Source organism: Elephas maximus, chromosome 12 (assembly GCF_024166365.1).
Source record: "Elephas maximus indicus isolate mEleMax1 chromosome 12, mEleMax1 primary haplotype, whole genome shotgun sequence".
In the NCBI taxonomy this organism is placed as follows: domain Eukaryota; kingdom Metazoa; phylum Chordata; class Mammalia; order Proboscidea; family Elephantidae; genus Elephas; species Elephas maximus.
The window spans coordinates 96,289,525-96,314,606 of NC_064830.1; the positions used below are offsets into that span (position 1 = coordinate 96,289,525).

Here is a 25,082-nt window from a genome sequence, read left to right on the forward strand (position 1 = left end):
ATCATATACGGAAAAGATATTATATAAATAATATTCTAAACTCGCATGGACCCCCTAGTCCTGGAACAAGCCCTACTGGCTAAGGTGTGTTCTGATGTGCTGGGGGATTCCATTTCCTAGCAAGTTAGCCTAGAAGTTTGCAAGGGTGACTGGCCTGTAGAGCGCGTGTGTGTACACATGCAGTGTTCAATCCATCACCTTGACTTCACATTCTGGTGATGTTCCATGGCCTCCTCACGTGCTGGGCAGTGCCCGGCGCCCCTGGCTGTTTGCTGATGGTCAGCGTGCTGTGCTGGAGGCCACCTGTCCACTCACAGGGTTCCCTCTGAAGAAGCCACCTCATTGCAGCAGGAATAGCACAGGGAGCGTGCACTCAAGTACCATTCAACATCTGGATGCACCCCCCAGGGCCGTGAGTGATGGCCACAGGGATGGTTGTCAAATGGAAAGGGAGTCTTTAGTGCAAACATGCTTGAATAATTCTGTTCCAACAAAAGTCATTCGTCATTAAAAACTATCTCAGTAAACCCTACCAGATTCTAAGGGGGAACTGGAAGTATAAGGGGATGGGGCTCTAAAAATAAACAAGCCTTGTGGTCACCACAGAGTCCACTGGCTTGACCAGGAGCTTGAACCCCCCAGGTCAAGAAGACTTGCCTGGAGGAAGCAGAATGGCTGAGAGCTAAACCTGGGCTGATGTTGTGAATGGAGCCACACACTTAGAACTGAGAGGCACGTTGTCTCAGCCATGCAGCACCCTGGCAGCTGGGAGGGTGCAGAGACCAGCAGAGCTGCAAGACAGAAGGGTCCCTGGGAGATCTCCGCCCCTCTTGATCAGGACCCAGGTATATCGTGTCCCTTCCAGGTTCTCTGAGATGTTTGGTCATGAAAGATACTTAGCCTGAAGATACGTGAGTCAGAGACCGAATATAAAGAGCATATGGACAAATCTTGTGCCAATTTCAGAGTCCATCCACTGGCGTTAGTGTTTCAAGATCTGCTGGGACTGTCTCCACCCCACGTCCCAACACTCTTAGTTGTCAAAATTCCTGGGAACTTGCTTATTACTCCACGGAATTTTAGCTTTCATTGTCCCTGCACCCCCATTCCACCCCCAACCATCGAAAACGTGCTTTTTTTTTCAAAAATGGGGACTGTGTCAAATTTATAGACAGCCTTTGGGAGAATGACCCTCTTTAGGACACTGACTCTCCTACTCAAGAACTCAGTATGTCTTTCCGTCTGTTGGAGCTTTCTTTCATGACCCCCAAGAGCATGTGAGTTCTTCACACAGTCCTTGCACGTTTCCTATAGGTATTTATTCTTGGGTATTTTAGCTTTTTGTCTTTTCCGTTGTTGTTGCTGCTGTATATGGGATGTTTTCTGCTGTTCTATCTCTAACTGGTGGTTAAATTAATACTAAATTCTGATTGATGGCAGTAGTTTCCAGGCGATTGTCTGGGTATACAGGCATAGCATCTGAAAAGAACTATTATTTTCCTCCACCTCCTCACTATTTATACCTTGGGTTTCTCCCTCATGCCCAATTTTGATGACCTGTATCGCCAGAATAATATTAGGATGGTAATACTGGCATCCCTGTGTGGCTTCCCTGGAACTGCAGCTAGAATTTTCTTGTTTACATATAGCACATCAGTTTGGGGTTGAAACGGGTATATTCAATCATTTTAAGAAATTATCCATATATTCATTTTTATGAAGGGTTTTAAATCAAGACTGAAAGTTGAATTGTGTCAAAAGCTTTTTTTTAAAATCATCTATATGGAGAAGGTATTATATAAATAATACCCTAAACTCCCATTGACACCCCTGGCCAGAACGAGCCCTACCTGCAGGGGTGTGTTCTGATGTGCTGGGGGATTCCATTTCCTAACAACTTAGCCTTGAAGTTCACAAGGATGACTGTAGTTGGTGTATGTGTGTGCATGTGGGCGTGTATACACACAGGTGTGTGATCTTTGTAGATCTGGTAATCCCATTTTCGAGGAACATTCTAGAACCTTTCCTCCTTTTCCCATGCTCTAGAATCATTTATACAGTGTTGAAAGTGTCTGCATTTTGAAGATCTGGTAGAATTTCCCTGTGAAATAGGCTCCTTTTCATGACGCCTTGTCTGATCCTTTTTGTGGGTGGAGGGCAGGATGGGTGGTTTTGTGCCAACGTTACTTATTCTGTACTACTCCGTCTGCTCAAAATTTCTCTCTCTTCTTAAGTAGTAATTAATAGATTATAATTTCCTACAAAATTATCCATTTGAGGGTTTCATTTGAAAAGAGTTGAGATACGTAGTCACATAATTCCTTTTAAATGTATTTAATTTTTAATTTTTGCTTCTATTGACTTTATTATTGACGTAGAGATAACACACAGTCATCTTAAGTGCATAGCTTCATGACATTTTGGCTAAGCGCTTGGCTGCTAACCGAAAGGTTGGCAACTCAAACCCATCAGTGGCTCCACAGGAAAAAGAACTGTCGATTCGCTCCCCTAAAGGTTACAGCCTAGGAAACCCTATGGGGCAGCTCTACTCTGCCCTACAGGGTCGCTATGAGTCAAAACTGACTCAACGGCACCCAACAACAACAACATACCTGGGCAACCATTACTCAGATTAAGACGGAGAAGCTTCAGCCTCTCCCCCCGAAACTCTTCATAACTGTGATTGTTAAGGTTATGTGTCACCTTGGCTTGGCCATGATTCTCAGTAGTTTTGGCAGTTATAACGTAGCTTGGCAGTCGCATGATGTTGGGATCACTTCCATGATGAGATTTGATACAATGTGATCACCTCCATGAGGGATCTGCTGTGAGTAGCCAGTCAGTTGAAAGGAGTTTCCTTGGATGTGTGGCCTGCATCAAACATGTAAGTGGACTTTCTGGCAAGACTCGTGGGCTTTTGCTCGCTCTGGATCCTGCAGCTGGCTTCTGTTCGTCTGACCTTCAGTTCTTGGGACCTGAGCTAGCAGCTTACCTGCAGTCTTGCCTGCCAATCTTGGGATTCATCAATCTTCATAGTCTCTGAGCAAAAGCTCTGCTCTCTGACCTGCCGATTTTGGGTTTGCCAGCTCCTGCAGCTATGTGAAATCAGGAGAAACCTCTATCCTGATCCACAGGCTTGGAATGTTCCAGCCTCTACAACCGCATGAGCCATTTCCTTGATATCAACGTCTCTCTCTCTCTATTTATTGCTGATGTCAGATGGATCCTGGCTGAAAGCAGAGAATACCAGAAAGATGTTTTACCATGTTTTATTGACTATGCAAAGGCTTCAACTACGTGGATCGTAAGAAATTACAGATAACATTTCAAAGAATGGGAATTGCAGAACGCTTAGTCGTGCTCCTGAGGAATCTGTACGTATATCAAGAGGCAGTCGTTTCAACAGAACAAGGAGATACTGCATGGTTTAAGGTCAGGAAAGGTGCATGTCAGGGTTGTATCCTTTCACAACACCTATTCAATCTGTATGCTGAGCAAATACTCTCAGAAGCTGCACTATATGAAGAAGAACGGGGCATTAGGATTGGAGGAAAACTCAGTAACAACCTGTGTTATGCAGATGACACAATCTTGCTTGCTGAAAGTGAAGCGAACTCGAAGCACTTACTGATAAAGATCAAAGATCACAGCCTTTGGTATGGATTACACCTCAACATAAAGAAAACAAAAATCCTCACAACTGGACCAAAAAGCAACATCATGATAAATGGAGAAAAGATTGAAGTTGTCAAGGATTTCATTTTACCTGGATCTGTAATCAACAACCATGGAAGCAGCAATCAAGGAATCAAATGATTTCTGTTGCTGCAAAAGACCTCTTAAAGTGTTGAAAGGCAAAGATGCCACCTTGAAGACTAAGGTGAGCCTGACCCAAGCCATGCTGTTTTCAATTGTCTCATATGCTTGAAAAAGCTGGACGATGAGTAAGGAAGACTAAAGAAGAACTGATGCCTCTGAATAGTGGTGTTGGCGAAAAATATTGAATATACCATGGACTGCCCAAAGAATGAACAAATCTGTCTTGGAAAAAGTACAACCAGAATGCTATATGTCACATAGCTTGGAAATGTTATTAGGAGGGATCAGTCCCTGGAAAAGGACATCATGCTTGGTAAAGCGGGTCAGTGAAAAAGAGGAAGGCCATCAACGAGATGGACTGACACAGAGGCTGCAACAATGGGCTCAAGCATAACAATTGTGAGAATGGCGTAGGACCGGGCAGTGTTCCGTTCTGTTGTACACAGGGTTAGAATCGACTCAATGGCACCTAAGAACAACAACTATATATATTTACACACTTTACCGGTTTTGCTTCTCTAGAGAACCCAGCCTAAGACAGTGCCCCTCCCTATCAAAAACCCCAACATAATCACCCTTACTTCTTATTTGGGGTACTTCTGCTTTCTATTTTTTTCTTTTTTTTTTACTAGAATTGTGAATAATTCCTATGTTTTACTCGTTTTATTTCAGAGAACAGGCATTCAGGTTTAATTATTTTTTCTACCATTTTTCACTTTCTTATTAACTTCTGCCTGGATCTTTACAAATTCCTACCTTCCACTTTGCTCACTTTTATTTTCTTTTCCTTTTCTGTCTTCTTGAGCTGGGTGTTTAACCCATATTATTCATTCTTTCTTGTTCAGTAATATAAATATTTAAACCCACGAATTTTCTTCTGGGCACTCTTGTAGCTGTTTCCTATAGATGTGTCTCCATTACAATTATTTTCTACATTTTTAAACTGCATTTCTTTTTTGAGTCAGGATTATTCAAGTTTTTTTTTTTTTTTTTTTGATTGGTTGGTTGATTGTTTAAATTTTTAAGAGTTAGGAGTTGTCCCCCGCCCCTTCTGGTTTTGTTCTTAATTTCAAATTTCATCACATCGTAATCAGAGAACGTTGTCTGCACTGGTTCTACCTATTTGAATTTATAACGATTTTTTTTATTACCCAGTATGTAATTAATTTTTGTGAACATTTTCTATTCTATGAGCCCTCTTAAAAAAGAGGGTGTGGTCTAGTTTCTGGGTTAAGGGATGAATACATATAAAAGAGAACTTCTATTTTTTCTATAATGTATTCTTTGTCGACTTGACATGCCATGGAGAGTAAGTGAAATAAACTATGCTACGACTGCCTTGCTTGACAATTTCCCTGGCATCTCTTCCTCACTGTGGTGTTGCTGAATGTTGATGAACTGCCATTTCGTATACACGTATTCATCATCATATTCACGCATTCTAAACAGCACCTTTAGTATTGAAAAGTACCTTTCTTTGTCGTCTGTCATGCTTTTTGGCTTGAACTCAACTCAGCTGCAATCGAGATTACAGCCTCTGCTTCTTAAGTTCACAAACGCCTCGGCTGTGCCTTTGCATCCTACGTTTTCCAACTTCTTTGGTTTTGCTTTGTAACTCAGTCAGAAAGTCTTTTCCTTTTAACAGGAGAATTTAGCTTATTTATATTTTGCTACATGTTGGGATTTATTCCTGTTCTACTATATTTTGCTTTCTGCTTTATTGCTTGAAACTATCTCATTATGTGGCCTTTTTGTTTTGTTTGCTTTTTTTTGCAGGTAGTTCTCTTGTATATTTAGAAAGGTTTGTATGTTTTGGTCTAGTGGTTACTTTTATAACTCTTAGCTTTATGTAAAACCTATGCTTTTCTATTCTTTGTTGTTGTTAGCTGCCATCGTGTCAACTCCGGCTCATGGCGACCTTTTGGACAACAGAACAAACGCTACCCGGTCCTGCATCATCCTCAAGGTTGCCAGCATGTTCAAGTCCATTGTTGTGGCTATTGTGCCAGTCCATCTCACTGAGGGTCTCCCTTACCCTCGCCACCCTCTACTTCACCAAACATGATATCTTCCTCCACAGACTGATCCCTCATGACGATGTGCGTAAGTCAGAAAATATTCTGTTGTGATCCACAAGGTTTTCATTTCCTCATTTTCAGAAGCACATCACCAGGCCTTTCTTCCTAGTCTATTTTAGTCTGGAAGCTCCACTAAAACCTGTCCTCCATGGGTGACCCTGTTGGTATTTGAAATACCAGTGGCATAGTTTCCAGTGTCACAGTAACACAAGCCACCAGAGTAGGACAAGTTATTTCTTCAGACAGTATCTATTCTATTTCCAATGTTGACTAGTTAAATATATTATCTTTCTTATCACCTACCTTTATACAGTTATATATACTTTTACTACTTGGTGTTATCTTTAAATGGTATATTTTATTCTCTAGCTATTAATGATGAAAAAACCAACATTCTTATGCCTTCTCTCTTCCCACTTTTTATTAAATATACAAATCCTACAACACCAGGACATAGCATTTCCATTGTTTTGTCTCCCTAATTTCCACCAGAGTCTTAGTCCACCAATCCGTAGATGAAATGCTGGCAGCTGGTCCTTCGACAGGCGTACCCAGGCCTCCCCTCTGCCTGTGTCCCTGTCTACCTTCCTTTCCTGCCCTGGGGGCTGATGGCCATGGCTCAGCTCCCCTGGGGTCTCGCCACCTCTTATTTCCTGGCCAAAGGTTCGGATATGATTTCCATCTGCTCACCATCAATTTTTCCTGTGAAATGGTCCCTGCCATTTGTCCTTCTCACTTCTCTGCTTTTGTTCTTCTACAATCTCCTGATGTAGCCTCTCTGGACTCATTGCTGAGGAGGAGTTTTATCCACACCAGCCTTGTGAGGACGATCTTCACACTGAGGAAAGAACTGGCCCTCTCAGGGCTGGAAGTTCTGTTTCATTTTAAATCTAGATGGCTCTCGGTAGAAGTTCAATCACCCTTTACTGCTTCCCTCTAGCAACAGGCAGGATGCGGTGAGCTTTCCCGTAAGAGCATAACCATCTGCTGTTGGAGATAGGCTGCTGCCTGCAGACATGACTTCTGTGCAGGATTCATACTCACCTCTGCCTCTTCTGATGTCTAACTAGAGAGAGCCAAGGACCCACTGCTGCCGCTGCTGCCACACCCCAGGCTCCCACTGATGCAAACACGGGGATCCCAGTGCCCCGTGGTGAGGAGAGGTTTCTAGCTTCTGTGGCACCCCGTCTCAGTGTCTTCCTGTGTGTACCTCCCTTCCCCAGCCCCGACCTCCATGCTGGGGCCAGCTTCCTCCCAAGTGGGGTCTGGGTTTTAGGTATGCATCTAAGATTCCAGAATTTGTTTGCTGTTTTGGTTTTCATGCCTCTTGTCATTTTTGGATGGTTTCCAGGGAAGAAGGGAGAAACGCTGACTTAGGCCACAATGTTCAAAGCACAAATCAGGCTCTTTTATTCTGACTTGTAACCTTGGCATCATAACTAATACACATGGCAGCTTCATTCTCCTGGGCCCACTCCTCCCTCTGCCCTTGACTTCTCAGTGGCCTCTGGCCTGTGAGCTCCCTGACCCTTCTTCTTGGGGGTTCATTCCCTCTCGTGTACCCTCCAGTCCCCAGCCCAGGACAGTGGCTGGAAAAAAGCAGGAACACTGTAAATGTTTATAGATCCTCTTTCCACTTGTACCCCAATTCCCATCCACCTGGCAGGTCAAACTCCAAGGCCACCTTGCCCATCAGGCCTCCCAAATGCCCCCACGTGCCACCTCCCCCATCAGGCCTCCCCAACTCCCCCACGTGCCACTTTCCCCATCAGGCCTCTCCAACGCCCCCACGTGCCACCTCCCCCATCAAGCCTCCCCAATGCCCCCACATGCCACCTCTCCCATTAGGCCTCCCCAATGCCCCCCATGTGCCCCCTCCTTCATCAGACTTCCCCAAAGCCCCCATGTGACACCTCCTCCATCAGACTTCCCCAATATCCCCACATGCCACCTTCTCCATCAGACCTCTAGGTTCCACCTCCCCCATCAAATCTCCCTAATGCCCCCCGCCATGTGCCACCACCCCATAAGACCTCCAGGTGCCACCTCCCTCATCAAGCTTCCCCAATGCCCTCCACATGCTGCCTGCCCCATCAAACCTTCCCTACACCCCCCACTTGCCACCTTCCTCATCAGATCTCCCCAACATCCCCACATGCCCCCTCCCACATCAGACTTCCCGAACTCCCCCTGTGTGCCACCTCCATCAGACCTCCCCTATACCCCCACATGCCACCTCCCCCATCAGACCTCCTCGACACCCCCCATGTGTCCCCTTCCCCACCAGGCCCCCCTGACACCCTCATGTGCTACCTCTCCTATCAGCCCTTCATGTGCCACCACCCCCAGCAGGCCTCCCCAATGCCCCCCACACGCCACCTCCCCCATCAGACCTCCCCAGTGACCCCCACATGTCCCTTCACCCACCAGGTCATCAGATTCCATCTCCCCCATCAGAGTTCCCCTATGCCCCCACGTGCCCCCTCCCTCACCAGACCTCCCCAACACCCCTCCCCCGTGCTTGCTGTGTGAACCCCCCCAGGTCTTTGTGGCACCGTGCCTACCCGATTCCTGCATACGCACGGTGTGTGTACCTGACAGCGCACCCTGTGATGTCATCGTTCATGCACAGGACATCTCTTTCCCACCGGCCTGGGACTGCTTGAAGGCCAAGGCTGCACCGTATTCAGTTTAGTCCCTGACTCCCACTCGGCATATGGTGGGTACTCTCCACAGTTGGGCAGGGGCACAGGAGTGTGTGGGTGATGATGATGAGGATGGGTGCACAGCTGACTCCCCTGGAGGGGTATTCTGGGCAGGGCCAGGGGCCATGAAGGAGGGAGATCCTGGCACAGGGCAGAGGGGGGAGGGCTAGGTAAGCCCTGGGGGGATATACTGGGCAGGGCCAGGGAGCACAGGGCAGGGAGACCCCAGCACAGGGCTGGTGGTGAGGCCGGGAACAGAACTCCAGAGAGAAAACACAAGACCCAGAATTGTGTTTACCTGCTAGTCACTCAATTTGAGGAATGGCTCAAACACATCGATTCTCAAAGGAGGTAAACCCAGTCAGGCTTAGACAGATCTTGGCTGCTGGAGGATGACAGATGAGGAAGCTGCCACGGGTAACTCCGTGAACAGCTTCAAACGCACACACAAAAGCCCACCCACCCTGTCCCCTGCCACCCACGTGTATCAGCCCCCCACCTCCTCCTCCTCCCTCTCGCGCTGAGAACTTGGCCATGGCAAGCTGGCGGCAGGGAGCATTCCATGAAGATACTGAGTGTGGAGGTGCTGGTGAAGGGGTGCTGGGAGCCCAAGCCTGGGCTGCCTCAGTTTCCCCATTTGTGGAATGGGGACACCACCATCTACACTCTAGGTCAAAGCATCTTATTAGAACACCTGTATTAGAACGTTCAGCCCAGTGCATGGTATACAGTAGGTGCTCAATACACACTCTTACCAACACATGTATACAAGCACCTGCCTCTCATGTCCTCACTCTCACCCCTAAACACATACTCTCACCCCCTCATCTTCCCAAACACCCCACATCTAATACAGACCTGGTGGTGCCTCTAACTTAATGTGGCTGAGGCTGTCTCGTCCGCTCTGCGGGCCTCATCTTCCCTTCCATGGACTGTGTCCTCTGGGCCCCCATCCCACTCCCCGCAAGCTGGCCAAGGTCCTGGGTCTGAGCCAGGAGCAGAGGTGTTTGTTACCAGCTCCCTTTTTGCCAGCGTAAACTAATCCACCTTGCTATTAGTTGGCACCAGAAGAAGTGAAGAGAAATTTGGAAATGCATTAATATTGCAACCAAGAACTACCTATTTCATATTTCACTGAGAAAAATCTGTATTTACAGCTGGTATAGAAAAAAGAACACAAGGACTAATTGGATCGCATTTTTGAAGAGGTCTCACTAAACGGCTTAAAACCACACAAGCCCCGTTCTATAACCCACTTGAGGACAAATGCACTTCCCAGCAAAAGGGACTCAGAGCACAGTGGTTTTCTCGGGGACCATCTCAACCCCAGAGGCTGGGTCACACACGAGTGCACACACACCCGTGATGTGAGTGTGTGGGAAGTCACACCCAGCACCCACAAAGCCCCTGGAGTAGGCACACTTGGTGACAGGGCTCTCCGCCCTGCTGAGGACAGAGCCGTTCTACAAATTTAGCATGGACACCTCTCTGTTTCATTTCCAAATTTAATCTCCTAGAGAGAGGGTTCACTCTGCCCATTTCCAGCCTCTGAAGTTAATACACAAATTTATATTCCTTTCTCTGGCTCACTCTCCTAAATTAAGAGGCATAATTACCAGCAGTGTCTGCTCTGAATGAACTACAGCCTGGGAGAAGAGGCTGGCTGCTCCAGCACCTTCCCTTCCCATGCGGGTGCTGCTGGCCTTGCCGGCCCATGGTCACTGCTTGGCTGTATCACACACTGGGTGTGGGGGTGCTCTAGAGCCTCCCAGCAGATCAGTCTGGGGCTCCCCGCAGGTCAGCTGCCATGTCTCCACTGCCCTTCTTACTGCACGGGATTGGAGGGAGAAGAGAGGCCAGGAAAGGGCAGATCGCCTCCCAAAGTCTGGGCTGGAACCGGAACAGACTTCCAGGGCTCCTTGTCCCTGCCCTTTCTGCTGTCTCTTTATGCCCCTTATCTGCAGGGGCTGGGGCTGGCCAAGGCTGGATGCCCAGCTGCGGTGTCACCTTGCAGGGCTGACTCCTGCCCCTAGTCCCTCTGTAGCTGTGTAGGAAGGAGAAGGAGTGTCCCCACCCTGAAGGTATGGTCCAGCCTGGCTCTGATGGCAACAGACAGAGGGAAGAACACAGGCTATGGGGACACAGTCGAGGGGCAGCAGGGCCCTGGGCCTGGTTCCAGATGTTCAGAGTCCAGGCTTCTCCAGGTGTGATCAAGCCCAGGAGTGAAGACAGGGCAGGCTTCAAAAACCACTGAGACTGGGGTCAGAAGGCCTTTCCAAAGAGGGCTAGACAGCAAGTCCTTTAGACTTTTCAGGGCACACGGTCCCCACTGTTGCAGTGCGAACACAGCTACAGCTGCATGCTAACAAATGTGCACGGGTGTGTGCTGATAAAACTTTATTCACAACGATGGCAGCAATGGGCCAGGTTTGGCCTGTGGACCAAGCCTGCTCACCACTGACCCAGGCTAAACCACCGCCCTATGGCTGAGTCTTCACAGTCAGACCCCTGCTCCTCATCACCTCCCCTGCAAACGAGCAGAGAAGGGAGGCAGGGGAAGGGCAACCTTAGTGTGGGTGGGAGGGGGCAGAGTCGAGAAAGGGGCCTCCATGGTGACTACCACCCGAGGCAGCACCATGCCTCAAAGCCACTTCTCAGAATACCAGCAGCCTTCAGAAGTAATGAAATGTTCACAGAGAACTGAGAATTCCCTCAATAAGCTGAGATATGATACAACAAAGCACTGTCGGTCCTACTGAGGGCTTCCCCTGAAGGAGGGGAAAACCTGTGCCCGATTTACATGCAGGCCACAGACGAGGCTCTCGTCCCAACCCTTGGGGAGAATCTGCCCAGGCAGCCCAGTCACACCACAGGGCCTGGGCATAGACAGGTCACCAGGGCCCCCGGTGTAGTCACAAGCCTCAGGGATGAGGAGCCAACTGCTCTTTTCCCTGCCACAGACAGCTGAAGCCACTTGGAACCCACAGCACCAAAACTGGGAGGTAGGCTTTGCTTCTGTTCATTGATTCCTCCAAGTCCACGTGCCACGGATGACTCCAAAGCAACAAGGTGCCCCATGACACCGCTGGGAAGAGAAGTCCTGGTGCTTCTACGGCCCTGGGTACCGTGCTCTGAACAGGCCTTCTTACCGCGTGCACGCTCTCGGCGGCCCTGCCACCCAGCTGCCTAACTCTGCACAGCATATCCCCCACACCAGGCACATCCCAGATGAGTGTGGCCACATCACCCTGTGTTCCTGTCATGGAGAAAGTGGCTGCTGATCCTGCAGACTGACTGTGCACCCCTGGAAAACAATTCCATTTCCAACAGCATAAGAAAGAAAAAAATGCTTAGGAATAAAGTTAGCCAAGGAGGCAAAAGATTTGTATACTGAAAACTATAAAACATGGCTGAAAGAAATTCAAGAAGACCTAAATAAATGGACAGACATCCCATGTTCATGGATTGGAAGACAATATTGTTAAGATGGCAATACTAGCCTAAATGATTGATGTGGAACTGAGCAACCCAAACAAAAATTCTAATAGGTTTTGTTGCAGAACTGGAAAAGCTGATTCTAAAATTCACATGGGATTTCAAGGGACCCCAATTAGCCAGAACAATCCTGAAAAAGAAGAGCAAAGTTGGAGGACTCATAATTCTCAACTTCAAAACTTATTACCAAGTTACGGTAATCAAGACAGTGTGGTATTGGCATAAGGATAGATATATAGACCCATCAGATAGAATCAGAAGTCCAGAAATGAACCCATCAATTGGTTTACCATAAGGGAGCCACGACCATTCGATGGGGGAATGAATAGTCTCTTCAGCAAATGATGCCGGGACAATTGGACAGTCATATGCAAAGGAATGAAGTTGGAACCTTACCTCACGCCATATACAAAATTTAACTCAAAATGGTTCAAAGACCTAAATGTAAGAGCTAAAACATAAAACTCTTAGAAGAAACACAGGCATAAATCTTCATGACCTTGGATTAGGTGATGGACTCTTAGACACAACACCAAAAGCAACAACAGAAAACACAGATAAATTTGATTTCATCAAAATTATAAAACTTTTGTGTTTCAAAGGACACTATCAAGAGAGTGAAAAGACAACCCTCAGAATGGGATAAAATAATTGCAGATTGTCCATCTGATAAGGATCTGGTATCTAGAATATATAAAGAAGTCTTCCAATTTGACAACAAAAAAACACCTAATTACAAGATGGGCAAACTACTTGAACAGACATTTCTCCACAGAGGATATACAAATACCCAACAAGAACATGAAAAGATGCTCAACATCATTAGTCATTAGGAAAATGCAAATCAAAACCAAAACGAGACACCACTGCATGCCCACTAGAATGGCAATGATCAAAAAGAGAAAAATAACAGGTGTTACTGTCACCTCTCTCTAATACTGGTGATTTGTGTCTTCTCTCTCGTTTCCTGATTCAGCTGGCTAGAGGTCAATCAATCTCAAAAGAACTATAAACCTGGCCAAGATAGAAATGACTTCTCCATCTTAGCTGGGGGTCATAGGCTGTCTTCCTGGGAGGGGAGCAAGGAGTCCAGAGACCCAGGGGGTGGTGGCCCTGAATCATAGTGACACAGCCAGCCCACTGAGAAGCTCATGGATGAAACAGAAACCCACCCTGGAGTGCAGCCCGGAGGACGTGGCTTCCTTGGAGAGCTGCCCAAGAGCAAGGCTCAGAACTGCCAGGTCCCTCTGCCAACAAGGCCTGCCCCTCTTGGTGAGGAGGCCCACCGCCAGAGCCCCCACACAGCTCCCAGGCTTCATGAAGCTTTAATGCTAATGGTGCTTGTGCTCACTTGCTGGTACAGCATAACCTTTAAATAGAGACCAGGAACTTGGGTTTAATTTGAGAGGATGTACGGTTTGATCCCAGGGGCATCCCCTAATTTGACAAAGTAATAACAAGCAGAAGAGTTGGATAACCGGCCCCTCCCCCAGCAATCCTAACGAATGGGGCCTCTGCCAAGCACTACAGGGAGGACGATGCTTCACTGTGCCCCCTTAACTCTCATGGTGCTGTGACCACCACCTTGGAGCCCAATCTGCAGACATCTCAGGCCTCCCAGAGAAGAGATGGTGGTGGGTCAGAACCTGAGCTCCTGGTTGGCCACCTCTTTGCTTGGCTCAGGCCCCACGCCCCGAGGAGGTGTCTGCAACACAGTGAGGGTGGGAGAGGTCCTAAATGGACTCCTACCCTGAATGGAAATGGAGTTGAGGGCAGCCACCTGGGCGCCCAGGCATTCACGGAGGAACCCAACATTACACCAGCTCAGAGTGAGTCCTTGCCGGAATTTCCACCCTGGAGAGGTTCCTAAATGACACATTTGTCCAGAAAGAGCCTCCAAACAAATCCTCTGGTTGCGACTCCAGGGAGCAGGCAGCTGAAGAGCTGGAAGAAACAGGTCTCTGGGGGAATGGCACCGTCGCTGCCAGGATCAAGAGAGGTTGTCCAGGTCAGCCAAATGGCAGGTGACAGGTGCGTGGGAGCAAATTGCTTGAGCTCTAAGGCAACAGAGGACAGCGAGCCCCAAGAGGCAGGCCTGTGGAAGAAACTGAGTCTCTTGGCTAGCTCACATTCTGAGAAAATAGAACAAAGCTGAAGGTAGTCCAGGTGGATCAACAGTATGGGTCCAGGGCGGGGGCCAAGGAGGCCCCACTGACTTCATCACAGGCTCTGTCACTCAAGCCCGTCTCCCTACTTCAACTCGAAAGGAGTCATGTGTCTGGGGCCTGGTATGTGGGGTCTATGCACGTTTGCTTCCAATAGGGTCAGGGATTTCAACGGGGTCACTTGGGCTGCCTCCCCTAGAAGAGCAGTTGGCAATGTTCTTGGAGGGCAGGGGTTTGAGGAACCCTTTGAGAACTCCATGAAAGCAGCCAGCCCTCTCCAGAAAAATGTATGTATACACCAGACATCTGAACACAGGGTCAGGGCTTTCTGGGCTCCTGACGCCCACCCTGGGTACTGGGTGAGGAATCCCTGATTAATTTGAAAGATCTTTCCATACCAGCCCAAATCAGCCCAATCCTGCACGGACCTGTTGAGTCCAACTGTGGTTCCCTAATGTTACTGTGGAGTCTCCGGGTGGTGCACACCATTAACATGTTCAGCTGCTAACCAAAAGGTCAACGGTTTCAACCCACCAGTGGCTCTGCAGGAGAAAAGACCTGGTGATCTACACCCATAAAGATTGTTGTTGTTGTTAGGTGCCGTGAAGTTGGGCACCTAACAACCCTATGCACAACTGAATGAAACACTGCCGAGTCCTGCACCATCCTCACAATCGTTGCTATGTTTGAGTCCGTTGTTGCAGCCACTGTGTCAATCCATCTCGTTGAGGGTCTTCCTCTCTTTCGATGACCCTCTACTTTACCAAGCAGGAACTGGTCTCTCCTGACAACATGTCCAAAGTATGTGAAATGAAGTCTTGCCATGCACGCTTTCAAGGAGCATTCTGGCTGTACTTCCTCCAAGACAGATTTTTTCATTCTTCTGCCAGTCCATAGTATATTCAATATTCTTTGCCAATACCACAATTCAAAGGCTTCGATTCTTCTTCTGTCTCCCTTATTCACTGTCTAGCTTTCCCATGCATATGAGTAAATTGAAAACACCATGGCTTGGGTCAGGAGCACCTTAGCTCTCAAAGTGACATCTTTGTTTTTTAACACTTCAAAGAGGTCTTTTGGAGCAGATTTGCCCAATGCGATACGTCCTTTGATGTTGTGACTGCTGGGCATTGATTATGGATCCAAGTAAAGATTAGGAGGCTCTATAAAAAAATTTTTTTTTTTTTTATGGGGCAGGTTCTACTTCATCACATGGGATTGCTACGAGTCGGAATCGACTTACTGGCACACAACAACAACGTCACTGTGGAGGCCCTGGGTGTTAACGTGCTTGGCTGCCAACCAAAAAGTTGGAGGTTCAGGTCTATCCAACAGCACCTCCGAAGAAAGGCCTGGTGGTCTACTTCCAAAAAGTCAGCCACTGAAAACCTTATGGAGCCCAGTTCTACTCTGACACATGTGGGGTTGCCACGAGTTGGAGTCGACTCAGCATCAGCTGGCTGAGTGTTACTGTGAAGAACTCTTGTGTCTCAGCGCTGTGGGGTAGAGGTCCTTGGAGCCCTGGATCACAGATAAGGCAGGTTCTCGTGCTTCCTGGTCACAGACAACTCAGGAAAAGTTCAGCTTCTACCATCAAGTTGCCAAAGAGAGGAGGTGGTGGAGGAGGGAGTACAATTTGCCAAGGTCAGAATTGCCCCCCAATGGACACGGGCCCCGACAGGGCATCTGTTCAGAGAAAGAAAATGGCAGAGTGGACACTGGTTTCAGAGAGCCAGGAAGGCCCCGAGACCCCGGAGGACAAGCACAGGCAGGACCACCTCCGGGTCAGCATCTGACCAAGGACAACAAGCAATCGGGTACCTGGTGAACACTCAGGGGAGTGAGGCCTAACAGCGCTGGCCACAAGATTTTAAGTCTTAACAATATTGTTGTTGTTGTGTGGTTGTTGAATCTATTCCAACTATGGTGATCCCATGTGACAGAGTAGAACTGCTCCACAGGAGTTTCCAGGCTGTAACCTTTTAGGGGGCAGATCGCCAGGTCTTTCTCTTACACAGCCGCTGGGGGAGCTTAAACTGCCGACCTTTTGGTTAGCAGCCGAGTGCTTCATCATTTCACCACCAGGGCTCCTAACAATACAACAAGTGGCAAAAGCACCTAATGCCTGAACAATGAGACACCAGAAGCTGAGACATAGCTACCAGCAAGGACCACTGCAGATTTCAGAATTTTTAAGTGATACACAAACATTTCGTACTTGGAAGAACTGGAATGAGGGTAAGAAGGTTTGCTGTCTATATTTTTTCCCTATATGGAATGATTTCCATAAAGATAAATTCTTTTTTAGTAGCTATTATAGACTTTTATTTCATGTAAGTTTTTTTTTTTTTTTTGGGTGGGTATCCACTGGGGTTTTCACTTTTCCAAGTCTCATGTGTCTACCTTCTCCTTATCGCCTTCCCAACCCCAAAAAGGGTCCCACATGTCACCTGGTAAATGTGGAGACAGCAGCTCAGTAAAAAAGCAACGTGCAATAACAGAAATAAGACACCCAGGAGTAAACCCAACACGACATGTGCATGACCTACTAGAAGGAAATGGTCAGACTTTAGGGCAGGCCATTAAAGAAGGAAGAGCCGAGAACATGAGACACAGCCTGTGACTCTGAAGGGAAGAACCCACAGTGAGTGATTTCACGCTTCCTGTATTTGCCTGTAAATGCACGACAATCCCAATAGGATTTCTGTATGAAACTTGACAAGCTGTTCTAACGCTTATCTGGAAATGGAACAGAAAACCTGACAATATCTAAGAAAATTGTGAAAGGAAAAAAAAACAGTTGCTGCCAAGTTGATTCCAACTTGTGGAAAAGAAAATTCTGAAATAGAAAATCATAAAAAGGTCAAGCCATCTCAGACATCGGGCATGCTGTAAGGCCCTGGAAATGTACAAAATATGCCTCACTGAGCCATTCTACCAACATCCCACAGCTCAGAGAGCTGCCCCCCAGGCCTTGCCATCTGGGAAGCCAAGGTTTGCAGAGAACAGTGGGCGGCTGTAATGGGCAGGGGAACCAAGGCCGTCCACTGCTGGGAAGACGGGGGTCTGAGGCCAGGCTGGGTTGTGGGTCAGCTGCCCTGGCGAGGCTGGTCCAGCTGTCCTTTTCTACTGATGGCCTAGCTCTGGACTGCTCATTTCACTGCAGTCTAGTATCCTCGTCTGTGAAGTTGAGACAATGACAACACCGTTCAAGGCTCCCATGAGAATAAGGGGATGGATGATTGTAAGAGGTAACAGGGGCACTTCAGTGTTGCCTAAACACCAGGCTTCTAGAAGGGCACGGTGGTTAACAGTCGTCATGGACTGAATTGTGTCCCCGCAAAAGATGTGTGGGAATTCTGACCCCATACTTGTGGATGTGACCCCATTCGGGAATAGGGTTTTCTTTGTTATGTTAATGAGGCCGTACTGGTGTAGAGTCTGTCCTAAGCCTAATCACTGTGAGTTATAAAAGAGCAGATTAGACACAGACCCACTGTGAGTTATAAAAGAGCAGATTAGACACAGACCCGAGGAGCACTAATAGGGGACGACAGAAGCACATATGAGCAACTGCAAGGAACTCAGGAGCACCAGGGCCACAGAAGCTGAGACAAGGGCCCTCCCTCAGAGCTGATAGAGAGCATTTCCCTGGAGCCCATGCCCTGAATTTGTATCCTAGCTGTGCTTCTGTCTGACTTCATGTCTTCCATCTTCGCCGCCATGATGGCACACATGTCAGCGATGCCCACCCTCGACCGCGCAGCCCTTAGCAGGGTTTACAGACAGCTTGCACGTGGGCTTGTCTGACCCTGTAAAGCCCACTCAGGGTGAGGACAGTGCCCACGCACGTCCCTCCTCTGGGGATACCCAGGGCGACTGCTTGGCACTCCACCCCTCTCCCACTAGGATGACCAAGCCTGCCCGGTGGGGTCACTCCCAGGGTGCAAGAGCCCATCTGTCAGCAACCAGTGCGGGGCAGGCCCTAAAAATCAGGGCAGTGAGGAGACAGAGATAGAAGGGCCCATGGGTGAGTGGCTACCTGCGGCCTTGCCCAGACCTCCCCCTGGCTCTTTCCAAGGAGCTCTAGTGGTGCAACAGTTAAGCACTCAGCTGCTAACCAAAAGGTTGGTGGTTCCAACCCACCCAGTAGCTCTGAGGGAGAAAGACCTGGCAATCTGTTCCCATAAAGACTGTTACTGTTGTTAGATGCCGTCGAGTCTGACTCATAGTGACCCTATGGACAGGACAACAGTACAAAACACTGCCCGGTCTTTACACCATCCTCACAGTTGTTGCTATGCTTGAGCCCATTGTTGCAGCCACTGTGCCAACCCATCTCGTTGAGGATCTTCCTCTTTTGTATTGACCCTCTACTTTGACAAGCATGATGTCCTTCTCTAGGAACTGGTACCCCCTGATAACATGGCCAAAGTAAATGAGACAAAGTCTGGGTATCCTCACTTTTAAGGAGCATTCTGGCTGTACTTCTTCCAAGACAGTTTGTTCATTCTTCTGGCAGTCCATGGTGTATTCAATATTCTTCGCCAACAACAAAATTCAAAGGCATGGGGCATTTCTACTATGTCACATGGGCCGGCTATAAGTCAGAATTGACTTGACGGCACCCAATGACAACAACAATGGGCTCTTCCCAGCTCTTGCAAGCAGACCCACATGGGGCTCCCTGGGCTGGAAGGAGCAGAAGAAGCAGGAAAAAGAACCATTACAGAAGATGGGAATGGAGGAAGACGACTGTTTAATTACACAGAGTTGTGAGGGGTATAATTTCTCTCAAATCAGAAAATAAATCTCCAGCTCTCTCTCCCTGAAGTACATAAAATGTTAGCGGGTCTTTTACAGTTATAATCAAGATGCTTGTTTCTGCAGCCGTGCTGGCCATATCCAATTAGTGGGGGTAGACACCGATCATCCAGCCCGAGATGTCCCTCCCTGTGATATCAATTGCATTCAAAGAGAAGCATGAACTATGCTCGTGCTAACTAATTAGCACGGCTTTTTGCTAATTAATAACAGAAAGTCAGACTGCCTTTGTCTTTCATCTGCAATTAGACAAAGATGTTTACATTTTTCTCTTTTTTTCCTCTGTCTTTTCCTCAATAGTGATAGACTTAGTCCAAAAATCCTAAATTGGGGGCTGTGGGCTGGGAAAGAAAATATGGGGACCACAGCGATGGCCCCACATTGATGGCAGAGGGGTGAGGGATGGAGGTGGAGGCCCCTTGGCTGTGGCCTCCTCTAAAGAGAGCCCAGAGGGTCAAAGCTGCCTCAAGCCTCAGCTTTTCAGGGTGCAGAGCCCCCATGCTCAGCCTCCAGGTGGATGTGGGTGGGCAGGGTGGTGGGGGCTGGGCCCAGGTTTGTGCCCATGCTACGGCAGAGCACTGAGGGGGCCTCAAGCCCCTCCTCTGCCGAGAGTGCCCCCAGTGCAGAATGGAGAGGGGTCTGGGTTAGGGGCCTCAGCAGCAACGGAAGTCACTGCCTTTCGTGTGTGATCCTGAGACAGAACCAATGAGTGTGGGCTCTGCTCCACCTCATCGGGGGACTGAGGCCCACCTCCAGCTGCCTCCCCTTTGTAGCCTTCCATCACCTCATGAAAAGTCAAGCCCAAGGCCCTGCCTGGCCCGACATCAGCAACACAATGGACTTCTGTGACCATGGCCCCAGGTGCAGTGTACTGGTCAGTGTGTGCATTGTGTCCTGGGGGGACGCCTGTGATCCCGGCCCCTGGCCATGGCCGCAGATGTACTGGGTCCCCATGCCCTCCCTTAAAGTCACACTGCGCCCCCCCACCCACACCATGCATGTCCCCTAGATCACATCGTGCCCCCCCCACCATGTGTGTCCCCTGGAGTCACACTGCTTCTCCCTCCCTCTGCTGCCGTGTATGTTCCCTGGAGTCACACCCTGTCCCCTCTGCTGTGTCCCCTGGAGTCACGATGTGTCACCCCGTCATGCCATGTCCCCTGGAGTCACACTGCGTCCCTCCCACCCGCACTGTACGTGTTCCCACACCCCCCCTCCCCACAGTGTGCTGATTCTCTTTCATCTTTTTCAAGTGAGGAGTCTGAGGTTTGATCAGGGTTGCAAGGTCCCTGGAACCGCGTCAGGGCTTGAACATAGAGCCCCCGACCCCTGCACTCCCTGCCCGGCTTCCATCTGAGCTAGGGCACAGCTCCTGGAGGGCCAGCAGAGGACCTCCTACCACAGAGGCCGCCACTGGAGGGTGAAGTGGCTCCCACTGCCTTGTGTGCAAGGCTCCTGCCCCAGCACCCAGCCCTGCCACTTCTTGTTTTCCCGTTAAATGGGAAAAAGAAGAGAGAAGTAAAATGAACAACACGAAATAAGCTGTAGATTGGACAATAAGAGGCAGAGATTACAGCCGTCTGAGGAGACAGCTACAGCCAGATCCAAACCAGGCCTGGAGAAAACCAGCACCAGTGTCGTCTGTCTGCAGCAGAGGAGCAGGCCGTGGGGGAGGGTGCAGAGGGTCACCTTGGAGAGGACAGACCCCTGGAGTGGTCTGCTCGCCCCCGCTGATGTGCCTCCCCCCAGGAGGTTGAACCCCCCCATCCCATTCAAGCAGAGGCTGGGGCACAGAACCTCAGTTTATAGAGCCCTGCCTCACCTCATCCGCTGGCTCACTGAGGCAGACAGACTGGCAGCCCTGCCTGGCCTCTGGCCCTGGCCCCCTCTACCCACCTGCAGCCGACCCCACGCCAGGGCCATCCTGAATGGCAGGCCTGCCTGGCCTCTGGCCCTGGCCCCTCCATCCACCTGCAGCCGACCCCATGCCAGCGGCCATCCTGAACCGCCAGTGGTGAAGGCTCGCCAGAAAAGTCCCCGTATCGTGACAGACTGAAGATCAGTGTGGTTCACACACAACGTACAAAGTGCGCACACACAGGGCAGCGCTGCCGCCCGCACAGCTTGCTTCTTCCCTCATTTAGCACAGTCACACATCACCGCTCTCCCTCCATGATTCTCGCCTAGCAAAACCCCACCCTGGGGAGGCCCAATTAACTGCCTTTTCTGGGCCCATAGGGGCCCCCAAGTGCTAGGCAGAAACCACCACCGCTCTTACTTCAGGTTCCAACCACATGTCTCAGGTGGACAGGGTCTCATTTCCCTCGGGTGGGCCAGGCCTCTGTTTCCCACAGATGGAGCCGGGCCCCCATTTCCCACAGATGGAGCCTGAGCCCCATCCCCCACTGGTGGAAACCGGGGACCCTGTTCCCCACGTGTGGAGCCGGGTCCCCACTTCTGACCACAGGGACCTCGATTACCATGGGTGGAGCTGGGCTCCTCTTTCTGACCACAGCGCCAGGCCCTGTGATGTGACAGCTGCACACTCACCCCTGTTGACATGCCACAAGGGGGCAGAATCTCTGCCGGGGTTCAAATTAAAGGCCTTAAACCACAACCCCCTTTGTCCACACAGATAGCACAAGGGCCTCTGGCCAAGAACTCACCGTGTCCGCTCTCTGCTTCTGGTCTCCCAGCTCTTCTAGGGCCTGCGACAGCTGAGCCTGCAAGACGGAGAGAGTGGGTCAAGGGCTGCTGGGGAGGAACAGCCCTTCTGTCACCCCCTGCTGCTCTCACACCCACTGCGCGATGGGAGCGGCTGGGGGGAATGTGCACCACATACATAGGTGGCCCCCATGTAAGGTGCAAGCACCCCCACATTTGGAGAAGGGTACTGAATGGGGAGCTGGGGAAAACAACAGAATGCAAAGTCCAACCTGCCGCTGGAAAGAGACTGTGGGATGATGGGGGTGGAGAAAGGCAGGGTGGGTGACTGGATGGACGGACGAATAGATAGGCAGACAGACAGACAGGTACCTATTGTTATCTAGTTGAGTCAGACTCATAGCGACCCTGGAGTCAGGTAGGTAGGTAGGTAGATTGGATGGAGGGTGGGTGGGTGGGTGGGAAGGCGGGCGGGCAGGCGGACGGATGGATGGATGGATACCTGTTGCTGTCAAGTCAATTCCAACTCATAGTGACCTACAGGACACAGCAGAAATGTCCCATAGGGTTTCCAAGGAGCCGCTTATGGATTCAAACTGCTGACCTTTTGGTTAGCAGGTGAGCTCTTAACCACTGTCACCAGGGAGGGAAGGAAAGGAGAGATGGAAGGAGGGAGGGAGGGAGGGATGGATGGATAGATACGTGGATACAATACATATGGCAGAGACACAGGTAGAGACATACAGGACAGAATTTCCAGTGTCCCTGGTCAGTTGTCTACCTCCTCTTGACAGGCTGGTGTTCTGGAAGAAGTCACTATTGAGGAAGAGGCCCTGGGCTCCACCAGCACCACCACCAAACAAGACTCTAGCACGCAGGCAGAGAGCAATTCCCGCCTCCCACCAACCCCACCCACAGGCACCTGCCAACCCCTGGGGCTTGAGAAGCAGAAGGAGCTCAGGACATCCCTGCTGATGATGGCCGAGCAAGGCCCAAGGACAGCATCCTCGCTGACCCTGGGCCATTGTGCTCGGCACCCCACTAGGGATGAGTCCTGGCAACCATGGCCCTGCCACGTGTTTCCAGTCCAGAGAGTGCTTCATCTCAAAGAGGCACAGCAGGAGGGCAAGGCTTGGGCTGGGGGAGGCTAGAGGGCATGGGACAAGCGCCAGATCCAACCCCAGAGTAGGCATACGGGTACCCTAAGCAGACGCTGACTCGCCCTGGGCCCTAATTGTCACATATCCACCCATGACTCCAAGCCGCCAGTCACTAGGGGGTCCTCATAGGTTTTATGATGCCCTTGGGCCAAGTCATACTGAATAAGAGAAGAGACCCCACACTTCCCCACAAACCTCCATATATGGACCAAAGCCAGGGATATTAGGAATCAAGGATTATGCTTAAATTAACCGAATTATGTGCACTTGAGGACGTGAAAAAAAGCACCAGAGTGGCTTCTCTGTATATCAGGCCCCAGGTTCCTACACGGTCTCCAAGGGCCACCAAGCCCAGCCCCTGTTGCACTCTGTGTCCTGGTCTCTCATCTGTGACACAGTCACAGTGAGTTTTTGGCTGGTCTTCGAGCTCCCTCCCTCCCTGGGGCCTGTGTGCGTGCTGTTCCCTCCTTCTCCCAAACCTTCCGTGATGTGCTCTGAACCACCTGGGACTCCACTCAGACATTACCCCTCAGGGGGGCCTGGCTGACCATCCTGTTTGAATCACACTCTCCCCACCACCACCACCTTGCTCTTGTCTCCACTGCACCCTGACCCTAAACACACGCCCTCCCATCTGTCTCTTATCTGTTAACTGTCCACCAGGCCCACCTGCTGAGACTCAAGCGCCTGGACAGCAGAGTGCACATCGTTTCCATCAGTGTGCTACATTTGTTATGATGTATGAACCAACATCACTACGTTATTACTAACTCAAGTCCACAGTTACATTAACATTTACCCTGTGCCCCAGAGAACAGAACACAGCCTGGAGAAACACTCGGTGCATCAGTGCTGGTGACTGCGTGGATGAACTTCCCGCGTCCACCTGAGGGGTCTGCAGGATGTGACATGGGCCTTCGATGCCTAGGCGCCTTATCAGGTGACAGGGCCTCAGGGGCCCCCTCGTGCACTTCGGTGCCTGCACGCAGCGTTGGAGGAGGACAACATTGCCGCTCCATGTGCTGGTTGAGTCCACACCTGGCTCCCACACATACACACTCTTGGTGCCCCTGCCCCTTGGTGTCCACATCTGTGAAACATGGTAACATGGATCCATGGGACAATTAAAAGGACAGATGTAAATGTGCTATTAAATAGCAACACAAATGAGATTGCCTCAGTTTGTTGGTGATGGTGACAAACAACCACCATTACCAGCTGCCATTAACTCTGACTCTGGTGACCCCATGTGTGTCAGAGTAGGAAGCACTGTGCTCCATGGGGCTTTCAACGGCCGTAGTAACAGCATCAACGTTAATGAAATAATTCCTACTCTCACAAGGACCCTCAATGGGCCCAGGGATGGCCTGCCCAGCTGTCCCCGCCCCCCCAATCCCAGCAGGCCCCGGTCCCAAAGGTGCATGCACAAATCTGGATCCCAGAGTACCACCTACCCAAGAGAGGATGGAGCCAGACAGACACTGTCACCACCTGCTCACCTGTCATGACCACCTGCTCAGCTACTGGGTGGCATGAATGAGTCAGTGCCAGCATGAACGACACACTCTTTAAAAACAAGTCGCAGACAGTTCCAGATTTACAAAATAATCCAGCAGACAGTATATAGCCATATACCCACACCCTAGCCCCACCCACCCCTGCAGTTTCCCTTACCAGCATCTGGCACTGGTGTGATACATTACAATGAATGTACAATGTTGACACATTATTACTAGCTCAAGTCCATAATTACATTAACATTTACCCTGTGCTGTGCAGCCCTATGGATTTGACAATTGTGTCATGGCCCTTGTCCACCACTATAATACTCTACAAAATAGCTTCACTGCCCTAAAAGTGCCCTGGGCTCCACATATTCGCCCCTTCCCTATTCCCCTAAACCCCTGGAAACCAATGATCTTTTCACTGTCTCCATAGTTTTGCCCTTTTCACAATGTCATGTAGTTGAAATCATACAGTCTATAACCTTTTCGGACTGGTTTCTCTCACTTCGGAGCGTGCATTTAAGGCTCCTTCATGTCTTTTCGTGGCTTGGTAGCCCATTTCTTTTGATTGCTGAATAATACTGCATTGTACGGACGGACCACAGTGTATTTATCCATTCACCCACTTAAAGATGTCCAGGTTGTTTCCAGTTTTTAGCCATTGTGA

At 49.6% G+C, this 25,082-nt stretch overlaps 1 protein-coding gene across 4 annotated transcripts in view; it reads right to left on the bottom strand.

Annotated features, from left to right (window-relative positions):
• Nucleotides 1–25,082, bottom strand: part of MAD1L1 (mitotic arrest deficient 1 like 1) — a 448,177-nt gene that overhangs the window by 169,037 nt on the left and 254,058 nt on the right. For all 4 annotated transcript variants that reach the window (XM_049904706.1, XM_049904707.1, XM_049904709.1 and 1 more), the window contains one exon: nt 21,753–21,809. In XM_049904706.1, coding sequence (XP_049760663.1) covers nt 21,753–21,809 — 57 coding nt within the window. The remainder of the gene's footprint in view (nt 1–21,752; nt 21,810–25,082) is intronic.